This window comes from Heterodontus francisci, chromosome 4 (assembly GCF_036365525.1).
Source record: "Heterodontus francisci isolate sHetFra1 chromosome 4, sHetFra1.hap1, whole genome shotgun sequence".
In the NCBI taxonomy this organism is placed as follows: Eukaryota; Metazoa; Chordata; class Chondrichthyes; order Heterodontiformes; family Heterodontidae; genus Heterodontus; species Heterodontus francisci.
The window spans coordinates 40,400,681-40,419,424 of NC_090374.1; the positions used below are offsets into that span (position 1 = coordinate 40,400,681).

Here is an 18,744-nt window from a genome sequence, read left to right on the forward strand (position 1 = left end):
GCTATAAGACTTCAAGAAGCAAACCATTAATGACGCCAATTATCCTAAGCTTCCCTAAAAAGGCACCATTCCTTCAACTTGTGAAGCCCTCTTATCTGTTCACTTTTCAAGATGAAGGGATTTCTTTCTCCAGATTTCATACAGTATTAATGTTCTAAGTTCTACAATTTGACAAACTTCATCCAGCGGTAATTACACTTTACCTTATTAACAATCTTGGCCAATTTGAAACAAAAAGTGTCACCTAAAATTATCTTCCATCTGCCCTGAAGATAACGGACAAACACTTGCACAAATTCTTTCAACATCTAATAGACACAAAATGTAAAATGCATGATATTTGAACAGTCCGCCAAACAAAATGCTTTAAGTGAATGGACCAATATTTTGTAAGGATATCAAACCTTCAATTTTATACTGTATTCTATTCACACAGCAAAAGCGTAATCGTGAATTTTCTTTCCTCATATGGTGGCCTGACTGATCTTTGACCATACAGGGAATTCACTGGAGCTACACATCAGAGGTATTAAATGATACATGGCATCAATGAAATCACTGTAGAGACCTGTTACTATTGATTCAAAACACCGTAAAGTTGAAGTTTGGCAACTTACTGTGGCTACGAAATGAAAATCAAAAATGTTACCATGCTATGCAAATATCTTAATATCAATAACTGTTACAGCGAATTAGACCCTCATAACCATTCTGAATTTTGAAATACAGCTTAAGGTCTTGAAATTCTGCATCTTACCTCCACCAAGCGTTCAAACATGTGTGCAAGTGGTAAAAAGGAAATGTGTACGTCAGAGGGTGTTGCCACCCAATGTCCCTGTAAAAACACAACACATAACTCAGGCTTGGGTTGATCAAAGGGACCTACCTCCACCAATCTTTCAAACATATGACCCAGAGGCAAGAAAGAGATTAGAATATCATCAGGAATAGGAACGTTCACATTCTGCATGATCATGGAGGAAGACAGACAATGAAGTGAGAGGAAAGAAGATAGATATGAGAGATGAATACATGTTTTAATTGAAAGCAAAAGATCAAATTACAGAAAAAGGAGATTTTGACATCACATCATCTGAAGCTCTCCATTCTTGTTATTTGCATTGTTAAATCACTAAAAGCTCAGGAGTTCTATTCACCAATAACCTGAGAATATTAAAAGCTAAAAAAAAATCTGACTTTTTATACATGTATAAACTACCGCTATTGTCTATTTCCAACAAAATTGTACAGGTGTACTTAGAATCGTACAATTCCGCAGCACAGAAAGGTGTTTAGTCCATCACAGCCGTAGTAGCTCTCTGAAACAGAGATCTATTTCATTCCATTTCCCATACATTTTAAATATTTAGCCACTTATGCATATTAGTCACCACTGACCAGCAGAAATAGATTTTATCAAAACCTCTCAAAGTGTGAATACCCTCATCAGAGGTGTCAAGTGTAGTTGGCAGCAATTTCATCCAAGTTGCTATAATACTAATGTTGAAGTTCTATGAATAATGCTGCTAGATTTTTAAAAGAGCATCGCATAAAACAAGCAACTCATTAAATATTTAATGCCACAGGAGACTGAGTAGGATTGTAAAGATTGTAATATGGGCACAATTGATACACTGCCTTGTAAGAGGCCATCATGTTGAGTTTGGTCAGAAAGCAGAACAGATACTTAAATACTAACCAATTTCCTGTCATCTGGGATTTGCAGTATTATGACACTTAACTGCTAATGTAGCCTGTCCCTTTAAGGCCGCTGCTCAAGTGCGCCCTGTGGCTATCCAGGTAAATGAAGCTGCTCGCAAAATACGCTGAGATCAAGTGAAAGTCAGTACAGTTCTCGCCAATTTCAGGATGGAATACCTGGTATTATCTTTTTGCTTTAAATTTGAACATCTTGGCCATGAATTATTTCTGGAGTATAAACAGAATCAGGGCCTGTTCTGGATCTACAGAAAAGCAACAACAGACTCCCTGGAGGGTTAGTCACACCACTTTGGTTTGACATTACACGTGGAGCAGTAAGTTCTCCCAGTGTCCAGATCAACATCCTGCCCTCAAGCACCAAAAGAATATATAGATAATCTAATAATTCATGTCATTGCCATTTGTGGGACATTGCTATTTTGCTATTGATAAAATGACTGCAACAGTCACGTACAAAGCAAAAATAACTGCTCTTAATGAAGTGCACATGCTTTAAATGTCAGAGATATGTGATAAGGCACTTTATAAATGCAATATAAAATCATTTTCATCTAAAGATTTTGGTATTATTCCTCATGCTCCCTTAGAAAATATCACACCTAAAGAATCAACTTGCTTGACTGCTGCACATCAAAGCAAAGACATAGGGCTGGATTTAACGTTCCCACTTTCAGGAGCAGCGGCAGGCATGCCATATCGCCGCCTCCCCCAATCACGTGGTGAGGACAGTCTTTGCGATGCCGGCAATGGCGTCAGCTGCCTCTGCGCAGGCGTTGGTGCCATTTTTAAAGGGCAGCCAGACCTGCCGCTAAATTTAAATATTTAAACCTGTACCCCCACCCGCCACCGAGTACACTGCAAAAAAAATATCATCCTTCCCGCGCCAATAACACTTACATATAATAGTTGCCCTCCCTTCCCCCTACCCCCACCAAAAACACTGAGATGGATGATTTGACCATCCCCCCATCCCCAACTGTTCAAAGTGCAGATGTCACCCACCACCACACCCCCCACCCCCACACACTACACATGCTGATTGGACCCGTAACCCTGTCCACTACACTAAATATCCTAGGTTCCCCCTTCCCCACTTCAGTGGCGCCAGCTTTCCCTGGACGGGAAAGTGAAGACGCGTGAGTGCCAGCTGCCGCACGCAAGATAGCAGACAACTGGTAAGATAGTTGTCAATTTCATTTAAATGTATTCATGCTCCTTATTTAAATATTCAAAAGGCGAGTCCTGTTGCCAAGCGGCCATGGGGACGCCATGGAGCCCCACCGCCGCCGGGAAGATTGGGCCTGGCACTCCCAGCTTCGGGCTCCATGGAGCGCCGCTGCCGTTACAATCTTCCAGTCACGCACCCCCACCCTGCCACAGATCCCGACGCCAGGACTGCAACAAAATTCAGCCCATAAAGTACAATGCCATTTGGAAATACAGGACATGATGATAGCACCTGGTGTTTACCTCTGTGACTTTCATAAAAGCAGAGAAATTAGACACAACGTTTCTATGAGTCAGCATTGCCCCTTTGGGGTTTCCTGAAAAAGCAACAGTAAACAAGTTTAATTAACCCATTGTAAACCAGCATCAGTCCATTATCAGAGTTAAATATGACAAAATACAAACATATGCAATTTTAAAGTGATTTCAGAGAAAACTCATTCAGCTGATCTCACACAAATGAATAAGACATACAGTAAATTTTCTGCATTTTTCAGTCAGAAACTAATTCGGGTGAAGAATGAAATACAACTGGGACAGTCATACCGTTTAACACTGAATACGGATCTGTGGTTTTTGTTGTCAGAGAAAAAGGCGATTAGTATTCCACCATGGGAAACCAGAAATATGCATTAAAAAAGGTGAAAATGACTCCCAAGTACTTGCCTGTGGTTCCACTAGTGAAACAAATAACAGCCAAGTCACGAGGCTGTGGTGGCTGTAATGAAAGAAAATAACAGGTTATATATAAAAATGTCTTTGAAGAAAATCTCCAATCTCACAGATAATGATGCCAAAAAGGGGAAAAGCAAATAACGCACCCAAATTCAGAAGAGTCTGAAAATTAAGATATTTGAGCCACTAGGTGTCAGTTTGCCACAATTTATTCTTGCCACTGAATTAGAAAATCACTCCAGGAACATAATGTAGGCTTACACTTCAGTGCAGTAATGAAGAAAGGTTGCACTGTTGGAGGTGCCACCTTTTGGATGGCATATTAAACTGAGGCCCCATCTGTCTGCCTGTTCAGGTGGGTCGAAACGACTAGCTGCTAATTTATCTCACTGCTGTTTCTAGGACCTTGCTGTGTGCAACTTAGCCACCTACATAACAGTAGTGACTGAGGGATAGGGTACACATCAAAATACAAGTAATTCTTCTTCTTCTTTGGCCTCCTTATCTCGAGAGACAATGGATACGCGCCTGGAGGTGGTCAGTGGTGTGCGGAGCAGCGCCTGGAGTGGCTATAAAGGCCAATTCTAGAGTGACAGGCTCTTCCACAGGTGCTGCAGAAAAATTTATTTGTCAGGGCTGTTACACAGTTGGCTCTCCCCTTCCGCCTCTGTCTTTTTTCCTGCCAACTGCTAAGTCTCTTCGACTCGCCACACTTTAGCCCCGCCTTTATGGCTGCCCGCCAGCTCTGGCGAACGCTGGCAACTGACTCCCACGGCTTGTGATCAATGTTGCAGGACTTCATGTCGCGTTTGCAGACGTCTTTAAAGCGGAGACATGGACGGCCGGTGGGTCTGATACCAGTGGCGAGCTCGCTGTACAATGTGTCTTTGGGGATCCTGCCATCTTCCATGCGGCTCACATGGCCAAGCCATCTCAAGCGCCGCTGACTCAGTAGTGTGTATAAGCTGGGGATGTTGGCCGCCTCGAGGACTTCTGTGTTGGAGATACGGTCCTGCCACCTGATGCCAAGTATTCTCCAGAGGCAGCGAAGATGGAATGAATTGAGACGTCGCTCTTGGCTGACATACATTGTCCAGGCCTCGCTGCCATAGAGCAAGGTACTGAGGACACAGGCTTGATACACTCGGACTTTTGTGTTCCGTGTCAGTGCGCCATTTTCCCACACTCTCTTGGCCAGGCTGGACATAGCAGTGGAAGCCTTTCCCATGCGCTTGTTGATTTCTGCATCTAGAGACAGGTTACTGGTGATAGTTGAGCCTAGGTAGGTGAACTCTTGAACCACTTCCAGAGCGTGGTCGCCAATATTGATGGATGGAGCATTTCTGACGTCCTGCCCCATGATGTTCGTTTTCTTGAGGCTGATGGTTAGGCCAAATTCATTGCAGGCAGCCGCAAACCTGTCGATGAGACTCTGCAGGCACTCTTCAGTGTGAGATGTTAAAGCAGCATCGTTAGCAAAGAGGAGTTCCCTGATGAGGACTTTCCGTACTTTGGACTTGTCTCTTAGACGGGCAAGGTTGAACAACCTGCCCCCTCATCTTGTGTGGAGGAAAATTCCTTCTTCAGAGGACTTGAACGCATGTGAAAGCAGCAGGGAGAAGAAAATCCCAAAAAGTGTGGGTGCGAGAACACAGCCCTGTTTCACGCCACTCAGGATAGGAAAGGGGTCTGATGAGGAGCCACCATGTTGAATTGTGCCTTTCATATTGTCATGGAATGAGGTGATGATACTTAGTAGCTTTGATGGACATCCAATCTTTTCTAGTAGTCTGAAGAGACCACATCTGCTGACGAGGTCAAAGGCTTTGGTGAGATCAACGAAAGCAATGTAGAGGGGCATCTGTTGTTTGCGGCATTTCTCCTGTATCTGACGAAGGGAGAACAGCATGTCAACGGTCGATCTCTCTGCACGAAAGCCACACTGTGCCTCAGGTTAGACGCGCTCGGCCAGCTTCTGGAGCCTGTTTAGAGCGACTCGAGCAAAGACTTTCCCCACTATGCTGAGCAGGGAGATTCCACGGTAGTTGTTGCAGTCACCGCGGTCACCTTTGTTTTTATAAAGGATGATGATATTGGCATCGCGCATGTCCTGAGGTACTGCTCCCTCGTCCCAGCACAAGCAAAGCAGTTCATGTAGTGCTGAGAGTATAGCAGGCTTGGCACTCTTGATTATTTCAGGGGTAATGCTGTCCTTCCCACGGGCTTCTCCGCTGGCTAGAGAATCAATGGCATCACTGAGTTCCGATTTTGTTGGCTGTATGTCCAGCTCATCCATGACTGGTAGAGGCTGGGCTGCATTGAGGGCATTCTCAGTGACAACATTCTCCCTGGAGTACAGTTCTGGGTAGTGCTCAACCCAGCGGTCCATTTGTTTGCATTGGTCAGTGATTATGTCCCCTGATTTAGATTTGAGGGGGGCGATCTTCTTGATGGTTGGCCCAAGAGCTCTCTTAATGCCATCATACATTCCTCTGCTGTTTCCGGTGTCTGAGGCCAGCTGAATATGACTGCATAGGTGTTGCATATTACTTCCATTAAAGGGTTGGACAGATCCCATCTCGATTACTAAATAGTTCTAATCATAGGAAGAATAATACTTCAGCTGAGCAGCCAAAATGATTACAGGTATGAGGATTCTAGGTTATGAAGAATTATAAAGACAGTTGGACTTATTCTTAGTGTAAAAGCTTCAAGGTGATTATCCTGAATATTTGAAAAGAATTGATAAATTGTTCAGCATTGAAAAGATTAAAATATCAGGACACGCAAAATGATTGTACAAAATCTATAGCTTTTCTTGGGAGTAGTGCATTGTTGTACAATGCAAATTTAGCAAGACTTTTAGATATGTGCATTGAGGGCCTAACACTGTTCAGTGCTTTATGTATTATTGCTTACTAACAGGGCAGAAGCCATCCCATGGTTCAACTGAGTTATGGAGCTGGGAGCTTAGGAGCACAGTGGGGTCCGAAGGGAAGATTAAGGACCAGTGATGCAGAGAACAAAGTTACTGGATAAAAATCTGTCCAAATGTCCACATTGCGCCTCAATTTATTGTGAAAATTGTAATGAGAATAATAGCATAGTGCCAATGTTACTGGATGAGTAATCCATAGCAGTAATGCTCCAGGGGATTAAGGGTTATGGAACAAAGGTGGGTAAATGGAGTTACAATACAGATCAGCCATGATCCAATTTAAAGGCAGAACAGGCTCAAGGGGCTGAATGGCCTCCGCCTGTTCCTATGTCTCTATTTACACCCCTGCCTTTTACATACCTGAACACTTCAATAAATCTTATCTTATGAGTTATTTACATTTGGGGTGGAGTGATAAAGAGTTTAGTTGACTGCTGTTGTGCTGTTTCAGCCAATCCTTGTTCACCCAGGACTCAAACTCTTCCCAAATTGAAATCCCACTATGGCAGCTGGGGTAATTTAAATTTAGTTAATCTGGAATAAAAAGCTAATCTCCGTAATAATCATGAAACTACCAAATTGTCTTAAAATCTGGGAGTTCATTAATGTCCTTTAGGGAAAGAAATCTTCTGTCCTTACTCAGTCTGGTCTGAATTTGACTCCAGGTCTATAGCAATGTGGTGACCTTACCTAACTTCTGAAATGGCCTAGCAAGCCACTCAGTTGTATCAAACTGCTACAGAAAAGCTGAAGAATAATAAAACTGGGCGGACCACCTGGCATCGACCTAGGCACCATATATGACAAAAAGCACACCCTGCCCAGGAGTCACTGCATAGTCTTTGTCACTAACATCTGGGGACTTGTCCCAAGCCCCAAACACTCCTTTCAGGTGAAGCAGCGATCTACTTCTACTTCTTTCAATGTAGTGTACTGTATTCGCTGCTCACAGTGTGGTCTCCTCTACATTGGGGAGACCAAGCGCAGACTGGGTGACCGCTTTGCGGAACATCTCCGCTCAGTCCGCAAGCAGGACCCTGAGCTTCCGGTTGCTTGCCATTTCAACACTCCCCCCTGCTCTCATGCTCACATCTCTATCCTGGGATTGCTGCAGTGTTCCAGTGAACATCAACGCAAGCTCGAGGAACAGCATCTCATCTACCGATTAGGCACACTACAGCCTGCCGGACTGAACATTGAGTTCAATAATTTCAGAGCATGACAGCCCCCCATTTTACTTTCATTTTTAGGTATTTTTTCTTCCTTTTTTTACATTCTTTTTTACATTTTTTACAATCTTTTTTTGCATTTATTTCATTTCATCTTAGTTTGTTCAGTTTGCTTACCCACTGTTTTTTTCAGGTTTGCACTTGCTGCTGTTCAATATTCAGTGTATTCACACCTAATCTGTACTAATGCTTTGTCTTTCAACACACCATTAACATATTGTTTGCCTTTGCTCCATGACCTTTTGGTCAGCTATGTGGCCTGGTCCAATCTGCACCTTCTCCTTTGTTATCTCTTGCCCCACCCCCATCTCACTTGCTCATAATCTGTGACTTTTCTAATATTTGTCAGTTCCGAAGAAGGGTCACTGACCCGAAACATTAACTCTGCTTCTCTTTCCACAGATGCTGCCAGACCTGCTGAGTGATTCCAGCATTTCTTGTTTTTGTTTCACATTTTCAGCATCCGCAGTATTTTGCTTTTATTAAAGCAGTCTACTTGATTGGCACCCCATTCACCACCTTAAACATTGACTCCCTCTACCAGTGACACAGCATGGCAGCAGTGCATCTACAAGTTGCACTGCAGCAACTCACCAAGGCACCTTCCATATGCAAAACCTCCATCGCCTAGAAGTTCAAGGGCATCATTCTCATGGGAACACCACCACCTGCAAGTTCTCCCCAAAATCACACACTGTCCTGACTTGGAAATATAATTGCCATTCCTCCACTGTTACTGAGTCAAAATGCTGGAAGTCCCTCCCTAACAGCACTATGGGCGTTCCTAGACCACATGGACTGCAGCAGTTCAAGAAGGCAGCTCACCACCACCTTCTCAAGGACAATTAGTGATGGGCAATAAATGCTGGCCTTGTCAGTGACATCCACATCTCATGAATGAAAAGAAACAAATTTAAAAATCACACTCCTGAAAATGCAAGGTTGAGTATTTAGGGATGTGGATATATGTCTTTAAAAACCACAGACTGTTATTTGGTCATTAGCAGCTTTTAGGTTAATCATGAACACTGGGGATAAACAAGGTTTACTTACTTTTGACTTCCATTTCTGCAAGCTTCCTGCATTCTAGAAGAAAAATAGAAACGAACAATAAATTTGCAACATACATATCCATTTTAGTTCTGGTATGCAAATCAAGTAAATTCAATAGGTAAGATTTATATTACATATATTTGCTATATAAGCAAGATATTGTGCTTGTGGAACCTGATCCGGAGGCAGGGCGAGTGAGAGAGAGGAGCACGGTGGGTGCGGAGGTTTAAAAAGCGCACCAAAAACCCAGAGTTGGAGACCAGAGACGGGGTGAGTGAGAGAGAGGAGCACAGCGGGTGTGGAGGTTTAAAAAGCATGCCAAAAGCTCAGAGTCGGAGACCGGAGACAGAGTGAGAGCACAGCGGGTGTGGAGGTTTAAAAAGCATGCCAAAAGCTCAGATTCGGAGACCAGAGACAGAGTGAGAGAGAGAGAGAGAGGAGCACAGCGGGTGTGGAGGTTTAAAAAGCGCGCCAAAAGCCCAGAGTCGGAGACAGAGTGAGAGAGAGAGAGGAGCACGGCGGGAACGGAGGTTTTAAAAGCATGCCAAAAGCCCAGAGTCGGAGACCAGAGACAGAGTGAGAGAGAGAGAGGAGCACGGCGGGAGCGGAGGTTTTAAAAGCATGCCAAAAGCCCAGAGTTGGAGACAGAGTGAGAGAGAGAGAGAGAGAGAGGAGCACAGCGGGAGCGGAGGTTTTAAAAGCATGCCAAAAGCCCAGAGCCGGAGACCAGAGACAGAGTGAGAGAGAGAGAGGAGCACGGCGGGAGCGCAGCAGGAAAAAAAAAAATTGAAAAATCAGAGCGACATCACAATCAACAGTGAGAGCAGGGAAACAGAGAGCCGCCAGGGCGAGCATACAGCTAAGCTTTTAATTTAATTTAAATCAAACATAGCATCAAACATCATAGGCAAGCGGGTAGGTGGTTGGTTTGGGAAGAAGCTACCTGTTTGGCGAGTATCTGACAAGTGATTATGGTCCATTCTAATCCTAATGTTTAAAATAGTAAAGGAACTAGTGGTAAGCTTTATAAAATATATATAAAAAAAGGAAAATAAAATAAAGAATTGAATAAGATAATTAAGTAGTTAATTAAAACATATTAAGGATGGCAGGACAGGTGATGTCTCACAGTTGCAGCATATGGGAGCTTCTGGGTGCCAGCGTGATCCCAGGGCAAACATGTCTGCAGTAAGTATTTGCAGCTCGAAGAGCTTTGGCTCAGAGTCACTGAACTGGAGGTCGAACTGCAGACACTGCGACACATCAGGAAGGGGGAAAGTTATCTGGACATTTTGTATCAGGAGGCGGTCACATCCCTTAGGATAGGGTCTTCTGATTTGGTCAGTGGTTAGGGACAGGAGAGTGTGGCTGCAGCTGAGGCAGGTAAGGGGGCCCCAGAGGGCAGGAGTGCAGCAGCCTTAGCCTTTGCAATTGTCCAACAGGTCTGAGGTTCTGTCAGCTTGTTTGGATGAGAGTGGGGGCTGCAGGGTGGATGAGCAACCTGACCACGGCACCATGGTACAGGAAGCCATTCAAGTGCAGGGAGAAAAAAGGAATGTAGTGGTAGTAGGGGACAGTGTAGTTAGGGAGATTGACACTGTTCTCTGCAGCAAAGAGCAAGAGTCCAGATGGCTGTGTTGCCTACCCGGTGCCACGATTCAGGAGATCTGCTCAGGGCTAGAGAAGAACTTGCAGTGGGAGGGGGAGGATCCAGTCGTTGTGGTCACGTAGATACCAATGAAAAAGGCAGGACAAGGAAAAAGGTTCTGCACAGTCAGTATGAGGAACTAGGCACCAAATTAAGAAGCAGAACCTCAAAGGTAATAATCTCTGGATTATTACCTGAGCCACGTGCAAATTGGCATAGGGCAAGTAAGATTACAGAAATTAATGCGTGACGCAAAGACTGGTGTAGAAGTGGGTTCCGGTTCATGGGGCACTGGCACCTGTACTGGAGAATGTGGTGGCTGTACCGTTGGGACGGTCTACACCCGAACTATGCTGGGGCCGGTGTTCTAGATGGCTGCATAACTAGGGAAGTAGAGAGGGTTTAAAATTGAATAGTGGAGGCAAGGGATCAAATTTGGGAAGATATGGTGAATCAAGGAGAAGAGACAAGGCAGGAGAAAATGGTATTAAAATGGGAAATGATAAGCAGACTGTGACAGGAAGGGACAGAGCGTACAAATCTAAGAGTAAATCAGCAGATTACAGGTTACAAAAATAATAAAAGGACAAAACTAAAGGCTCTGTATCTGAATGCACGTAGCATTCGAAACAAAACAAATGAAATAAGAGCACAAATAGAAATAAATAAGTAGGATCTGATAGCCATTACAAAGACATGGCTGCAGGATGACATAGATTGGGACCTGAATATTGAAGGGTGTATGGCATTTAGGAAGGACAGGAAGGTAGGAAAAGGTGGAGGGGTAGCTCCGTTAATTAATTATGGTGTTAGCACAATAGAGAGGGATGACCTAAGTTCAGAAGACCAGGATGCAGGAGACCAGAAGCAGTTTGGATAAAGCCAAGACATCAGTTGTGGGAGTGGTGTACAGACCACCTAACATTAACCGCACTGTAGGACAGGGTATAAAGGAAGAAATAAGGCAGCTTGTCAGAAAGGTACAGCGATAATTGTGGGGGATTTTAACCTATATAAAGACTGGAAAAATCAGATGGGCAGAGGTAGCCTAGATGAGGAGTACATAGAATGTTTTCAGGATAATTTCTTGGAACAATACGTTCTGGAGTCAACCAGACAGTAGGCTATACTAGACCGGGAATTGTGCAACGAGATAGGAATAATTGATGATCTCGGTAGCAGCGATCATAATATGGTTGAATTTTACATTCAGTTTGAGGGAGAGAAGAGTGGGTCCAAGACTAGCATTTTAAACTTAAATAAGGGCAATTATGAGGGCATGAAAGTATAGCTAGCTAAAGTGAACTGGCAAATCAGGTTAAGGGATAAGTTTCTAGAGATGCAGTGGCAGACGTTTAAGGGGATATTTCAGAATACACAGCAGAGATACATTTCAATGAGAAAGAAAAATTCCACAGGTGGGACCCGCCATCTGTGGTTAACTAAAACAGTTAAAGAACTTATCAAACTTAAAAGAAAAAGGCTATAATTGCACAAAGATGGAAGGCAGGTCAGAAGATTGGACAGAATATAAAAAACAGCAAAGAATGATTGACTAAAAGATTGATAAGGAAGGTAAAATTAGAAAGACTGAAAGAGAAAGGTAGCTAGAAATATAAAGACAGATAGTAAGAGTTTCTATAGATATTTTAAAAAGAGAGTTAAAGTGAGCATTGGTCCTGCAGAAAGTGAGTCTGGGAATTAATCATTGATAATAAGGAGATGGCAGATGAATTGAACAAATATTTTGCTTCGGTTTTCACTATTGAGGATACAAGTAACATCCCAGTATTAGCTATAAGTCAGGAAATGGAAGGGAGGGAGGAACTTGAGAAAATTACAATCACCAGGGAAGTGGTACTGAACAAATTGTTGGAGCTGTGGGCTGACAAGTCCCTGGGTCCTGATGGACTTCACCCTAGGGTGTTAAAGAAGTGGCTAGTGAGATAGTTGATGCGTTAGCTTCAATTTTCCAAAATTCCCTAGATGCGGGGAAGGTTCCATTAGATTGGAAAATAGCAAATGTAACTCCTTTATTCAACAAGGGAGGGAGAGAGAAAGCAGGAAACTACAGGCCAGTTAGCTTAACATCTGTCTTAGGGAAAATGTTAGAAGCTATTATTAAAGACGGTATAGCAGAGCATTTCGAAAAATTCAAGGTAATCAGGCAGAGTCAACATGGTTTTGTGAAAGGGAAATCATGTTTAACCAATTTATTAGAGTTCTTTGAGGGAGTTACATGTGCTGTGGATAAACGGGAACCGGTGGATATATTGTACCTAGATTTCCAGAAAGCATTTGATAAGGTGCCAGATCAAAGGTTATTGCAGAAAATAGAAGCTCATGGTGTAGGGAGTAACATATTGGCATGGATAGAAGATTGGCTAGCTAACAGGAAACAGACAGTAGGCATAAATGGATAATCTTCCGGTTGGCAAGATATAACGAGTGGTGTGCTACAGGGATCTGTGCTTGGACCTCAATTTTTACAATTTATATAAATGACTTAGATGAAGGGATCGAAGGTATAGTTGATGACACAAAGATAGGTAGGAAAGTAAGTTGTGAAGAGGACATAATTGTAAGGGAGGAAAAAACATCCGTGGCTGAGCAAGGAAGTTAAGGATAACATAAAGACAAATACTAAGGCATACCATATTGCAAAGGCCAGTGGCAGGCTGGAAGATTGGGAAACTTTTAAAGATCAACAAAGGGTTACTAAAAAAGTAATAAAAACAGCAAAGGTAAATTAAGAAAATTGGAACAAAATATAAAAACGGATAGCAAAAGCTTCTAAAAGTATACAAAAGGGAAAAGGGTAATAAAGTGAATGTTGGTCCCTTGGAGGATGAGACTGGGGAGTTCATAGAGGGGAACACAGAAATGGCGGAGACACTAAATCAGTATTTTGCCTCAGTTTTCACGGTGGAGGACACGAGTACCATCTCAATAGTAACAGGAAATGCAGAGGTTATAGAAAGGGAGGAACTTAGAACAATCATCATCACTAGGGAAAAAGTACTGAGCAAACTATTGGGATTGAAGGCAGACAAGTCCCCAGGGCCTGATGGCCTACATCCTAGGGTCTTAAAGGAAGTGGCAGCGGAGATAGTGGATCCATTGGTTATAATATTCCAAAATGGGCGGCACAGTGGTTAGCACCGCAGTCTCACAGCTCCAGGGACCCGGGTTCGATTCTGGGTACTGCCTGTGCGGAGTTTGCAAGATCTCCCTGTGACCGCGTGGGTTTTCACCGGGTGCTCCGGTTTCCTCCCACCGCCAAAGACTTGCAGATGATGGGTAAATTGGCTGTTGTAAATTGCCCCTAGTGTAGGTAGGTGGTAGGGAATATGGGATTACTGTAGGGTTAGTATAAAAATGGGTGGTTGTTGGTCGGCACAGACCTGGTGGGCCGAAGGGCCTGTTTCAGTGCCGTATCTCGAAATAAATAAATAAATAAAGATTCCCTGGATGCGGGAAAGGTTCCAGTGCATTGGAAAAATTCTACTATAACACCCTTATTCAAAAAGGGAGGGAGGCAGAAAGTAGGAAACTATAGACCAGTTAGTTTAACATCTGTCGTTGGGAAATTGTTAGAATTAAGGAAGTAATAACAGGACATTTAGAAAGTCAAAATGCAATCCATCAGAGTCAGCATGGTTTTATGAAGGGTAAATCGTGTTTGACTAATTTGCTAGAGCTCTTCGAAGATGTAACAAGCAAAGTGGATAATGGGGATCCTGTAGATGTAGTATATCTGGACTTCCAGACGGCATTTTATAAGGTGTCGCACAAAAGGTTAATACACAAGGTAAGATCACATGGGGCTAGCGGCAATTTATTGGCTCAGATAGAGGATTGGCTAACCAACAGAAAACAGAGAGTCGGGATAAATGTGTCTTTTTCTGGTTGGCAAGATGTAACTAGTAGGGTGCCACAGGGTTCTGCCCTCGGGCCCCAACTATTTACAATCCATATTAATGACTTGGATACATGGATAGAAGGTACTATAGCCAAACTTGCAGATGACACTAAAATAGTTGGGATAGTAAGTTGCAATAAAGAAATAGGAAATTTACAAATGGATATGGATAGGTTAGGTGAATGGGCCAAAATTTGGCAGATGGAGTTTAACATGGACAAGTGTGAGGTTATCCATTTTGGTCGGAAGAATAGAAAGACAAATTATCTAAATGGAGAGAAACTTCAGAGTGATTCGGTGCAGAGGGATCTGGGTGTCCTCGTGCATGAATCGCAGAAAACTAGTATGCAGGTTCAGCAGGTAATAAGGAAGGAAAATGGAATTTTGGCATTTATTGCTAAAGGAATAGAGTATAAAAGTAGGGAAGTGTTGCTGCAACTGTACAAGGCATTAGTGAGACTGCATCTGGAGTATTGCTACAGTTTTGGTCCCCTTACTTGAGAAGGGATGTCGTTGCATTGGAGGCAGTTCAGAGGAGGTTCACTAGATTGATTACAAGATGAAGGGTTTGTCTTAAGAGAGATTGAGCAGTTTAGGCCTTTACTCTCCGGAGTTTAGAAGAATAAGAGGAGATCTAATTGAGGTATGTAAGATGATTAAGGGATTGACAAAGTAGATGTAGAGAGGATGTTTCTTCTTGTGGGGCAATCTAGAATGAGAGGTCATAGTTTTAGGACAAGGGGTAGCAGATTTAAAACAGAGATGAGGAGAAATTACTTCTTTCAAAGGGTCGTGAGTCTGTGGAATTCACTACCCCAGAGTGTGGTGGATGACGGGACATTGAGTAAATTTGAGGAAGAGATAGACAGATTTTTAATTAGTAACGGGTTGAAGGGTTATGGAGAACGGGCAGGAAAGTGGAGTTGAGGCCGAGATGAGATCAGCCATGATCGTATTGAATGGCGGAGCAGGCTCAAGGGGCTGAATTGCCTACTCCTGCTCCTGGTTCTTATGTTCTTATAAGGGGGCTACAAAGGGATATGTTAAGTGAGTGGGCAAAGATCTGGCAAATGGAATATAATGTGGGAAAATGTGAAATTGTCCACTTTGGCAGGAAGAATAAAAAAGTATATTATCTAAATGGTGAGAGATAGCAGACCTCTTGAGATGTAGAGGGTTCTGGGTGTCCTAGTGCATGAATCGCAAAAGGGTAGTATGCAGGTACAGCAAGTAATTAGGAGAGCTAATAGAATGTTATCGTTTATCACAAGGGGAATTGAATACAAGAGTAGGGAGGTTATGCTTCAGTTATACAGGGCATTGGTGAGACCACATCTGGAGTACTGTGTACAGAACTAGTCTCCTTATTTAAGGAAGGATGTAAATGCGTTGGAGGCAGTACAGAGAAGGTTTACTAGACTAGTACCTGGAATGGGCGGGCTGTCTTATGAGGAAAGACTGGACAGGCTAGGCTTGAATCCGCTGGAATTTAGAAGAGTAAGAGGCGATTTGATTGAAACATATAAGATCCTGAGGGGTCTTGACGGTGGATGTGGAAAGGATGCTTCCTCTTGTGGGAGAATCTAGAACTAGGGAATCACTGTTTAAAAATAAGGGGTTGCCCATTTAAGACAGAGATGAGGAAAAAAAATTTCTCTCAGAGGGTCATGAGTCTTTGGAATTCTCTTCCTCAAAAGGTGATGGAAGCAGAGTCTTTGAATATTTTTGAGGCAAAGGTAGATATATATTCTTGCTAAGCAAGGAGGTGGAAAGTTATCAGGGTTAGGTGGAAATGTGGAATAATCAGTTCAGCCGTGAACTTATTGAATGGCGGAGCAGGTTCGAAGAGCCGAGTGGCCCACTCCTGCTCCTAATTCGTATGTTTGTATGTAATACATTAACCTGACTCCAGGCTATTAGTTTCATTATTCCAATCCTATTCAATAGATGAACTGCTGTTTGTACATTTATCGGAAATAAAAAACATTGCATTGGACAATAACTTTTGCAAGGAGGAAAGCAAACATATTTCTTTTATTTCAAAAGTGATACCCACCAATCCTTATTGAGTAATCTCAGAGAAATAACGTTAGCAGGAAAAAAGTGGAATAATCTACACACTGCCCCTCGGCAACATCATTCAAAAACACAGCAGAAGTTTCCACAAGGACATGCACTCCTGAATCATCAGAAATTTTCTCCAACTAAATAGTGGGAAGACTGAAGCCGAAGGCTGGATTTTACAAAACGGCGGTCCACCCACACGGATTGCACATCGTGGAGCCACCGCGATATTAAACACGGCGGCTCATTTAAATAGCCAGAGCGAACTGCACCTCACCACCGCCCACAACCTGGGTGACATGGAAGGGGTGGGTGGTCTGGCCCCAGCAACAGCGTCAGGCACCACTGCGCAGGTGTCAACGCCATTTTTAAAAGAGCTTCAAGCCCTTCCACTTCATTTAAATATTGAAATATATAGTTAATTAAAATAGAATCAACAAAATGAAATGTTTCTAGCCCTCTCCCACTCCCCAATAACCACAGAATTCATCCCTTGCCCTCTCCACCAAACCTTCTGCACCTGACCCTTTTCCCCCCCACTGACAGTTCACAAACTTCAATCTTTACTCCTTCCCACCATCCCCTACACTAATCGCAGCAGTTTGACCCCACTGCCCCCCACACCCGCACTGAGATACTTACCTACTCCCCCCTCCCCACCAGTGTCCCGCATCAGATCGCCGGACGGGTATCCGAAGGCACGGAAGTGCCAGCCATCGGAACCAATATGGCACCGGAATGGATGGCTGGAGCAGGTAAATACTTAATTCATTGATATAAATACATTTCCCTATGCCAACTTGGCTCCCGTCGCCGAGCTCCCGGTTAAGCAACGCCTCAATTTTAAAAGTCTCATTTTTTTTTTCAAATCCATTCATGGACTCGCCCTTCTCCATCTCCATAATCTCCTCCAGCCCTACAACCCTCCATGCTTTCCACTAATTCTGGCCCCTTAAGCATCCTTGATTTTAATCCCCCCACCATTGGTGCTTTCAAATGCTGAGGCCCTAAGCTCTGGAATTCTCCCCCTAAAGCTTTCTGCCTCCCTACCTCTCTTTCCTCCTTTACGATGTTCCTTAAAACCTACCTCTTTGACCAAGCTTTTGGTTATCTGCTGTAATATCTCACCATGTGGCTTGTAAATAATAAGTGTAGTAAAAGGAGGGATGGGGTCGAATAGGGGCAAAAAAGGACACCTACGTATAGATGCAGTGGGCATGGCTGAGGTATTAACTAAGTACTTTGCATCTATCTTTACCAAGTGTGAGAATGCTGCCAAAGCCAATGAAAAAGGAGGTTGTTGAGATTGATAAAGAGGAGGTACTAGAAGTTGGCTGTTCATCAGTCATCAGGACCAAGGATGCTGAGGGAATTCGGAGGCACTGGCCATAATCTTCCGACCCTCCTTAGATACAGGGATGGTGCCAGAGGACTGGAGAATTCTAATGTTCAAAAAGGGTGTAAGGATAAATCCTGCAACTACAGGTGAGTCAGTTTAACTTTGGTGGTGGGAAATCTTTTAGAAACAATAATCCTGGATAAAATTAACAGTCACTTAGACAAATGTGGCTTAATTAAGGAAAGCCAGCACAGATTTGTTAAAGACAAATCATGTTTAACTAACTTGATTGAGTTTTTGACGTGGTAACAGAGAGGGTTGATGAGGGTAATCAAGTTGATGTGGTGAACATGAACTTCCAGAAAGCCTTTAATAAATTGTAACATAATATGCTTAGGGGACAGTGGCAGCATGAATATAAAGTTGGCTGAGTGACAGGAAACAGAGGGCAATGGTGAACAGTTGTTTTTCAGACTGGAGGAAGATGTGCAGTGGGGTTCCCTAGGTATCAGTAATAGAACCACTGGTTTTCTTGATTTATGTTGATTTAAATATACAGGGCACAATTTCAAAATTTGCAGATTACACAAAACCTAGAAGTATAGTGAACTGTGAGGATAGTGGTAGACTTCAAGAGGGCATAGACAGGTTGGTGGAATGTGACAGTTACGTGGCAGATGAAATTTAACGCAGAGAAGTGTGAAGTGATACACTTTAATATGAAGAGTGAAACCTAAAGGGCACAATTCTAATGAGGGTGCAAGAACAGAGACACCTGGGGATATATGTGCACAAATTGTTGAAGGTGGTAGGGCAAGTTGAGAACATGGTTAAAAAGGCATACAGGATCCTGGGCTTTACAAATAGAGACATAGAGACCAAAGCAAGTTATGATGAACCTTTCTAAAATACTGGTTTGGCCTCAAC

At 43.1% G+C, this 18,744-nt stretch overlaps 1 protein-coding gene across 3 annotated transcripts in view; it reads right to left on the reverse strand.

Moving 5' to 3' along the window:
- LOC137368979 (long-chain-fatty-acid--CoA ligase 1-like) overlaps positions 1-18,744 on the reverse strand; it is a 199,085-nt gene that overhangs the window by 51,618 nt on the left and 128,723 nt on the right. For all 3 annotated transcript variants that reach the window (XM_068029399.1, XM_068029398.1, XM_068029400.1), the window contains exons 8-11: positions 8,845-8,877; positions 3,616-3,667; positions 3,193-3,266; positions 758-835 (exon numbers count right to left, since the gene is read on the reverse strand). In XM_068029399.1, coding sequence (XP_067885500.1) covers positions 758-835; positions 3,193-3,266; positions 3,616-3,667; positions 8,845-8,877 — 237 coding nt within the window. The remainder of the gene's footprint in view (positions 1-757; positions 836-3,192; positions 3,267-3,615; positions 3,668-8,844; positions 8,878-18,744) is intronic.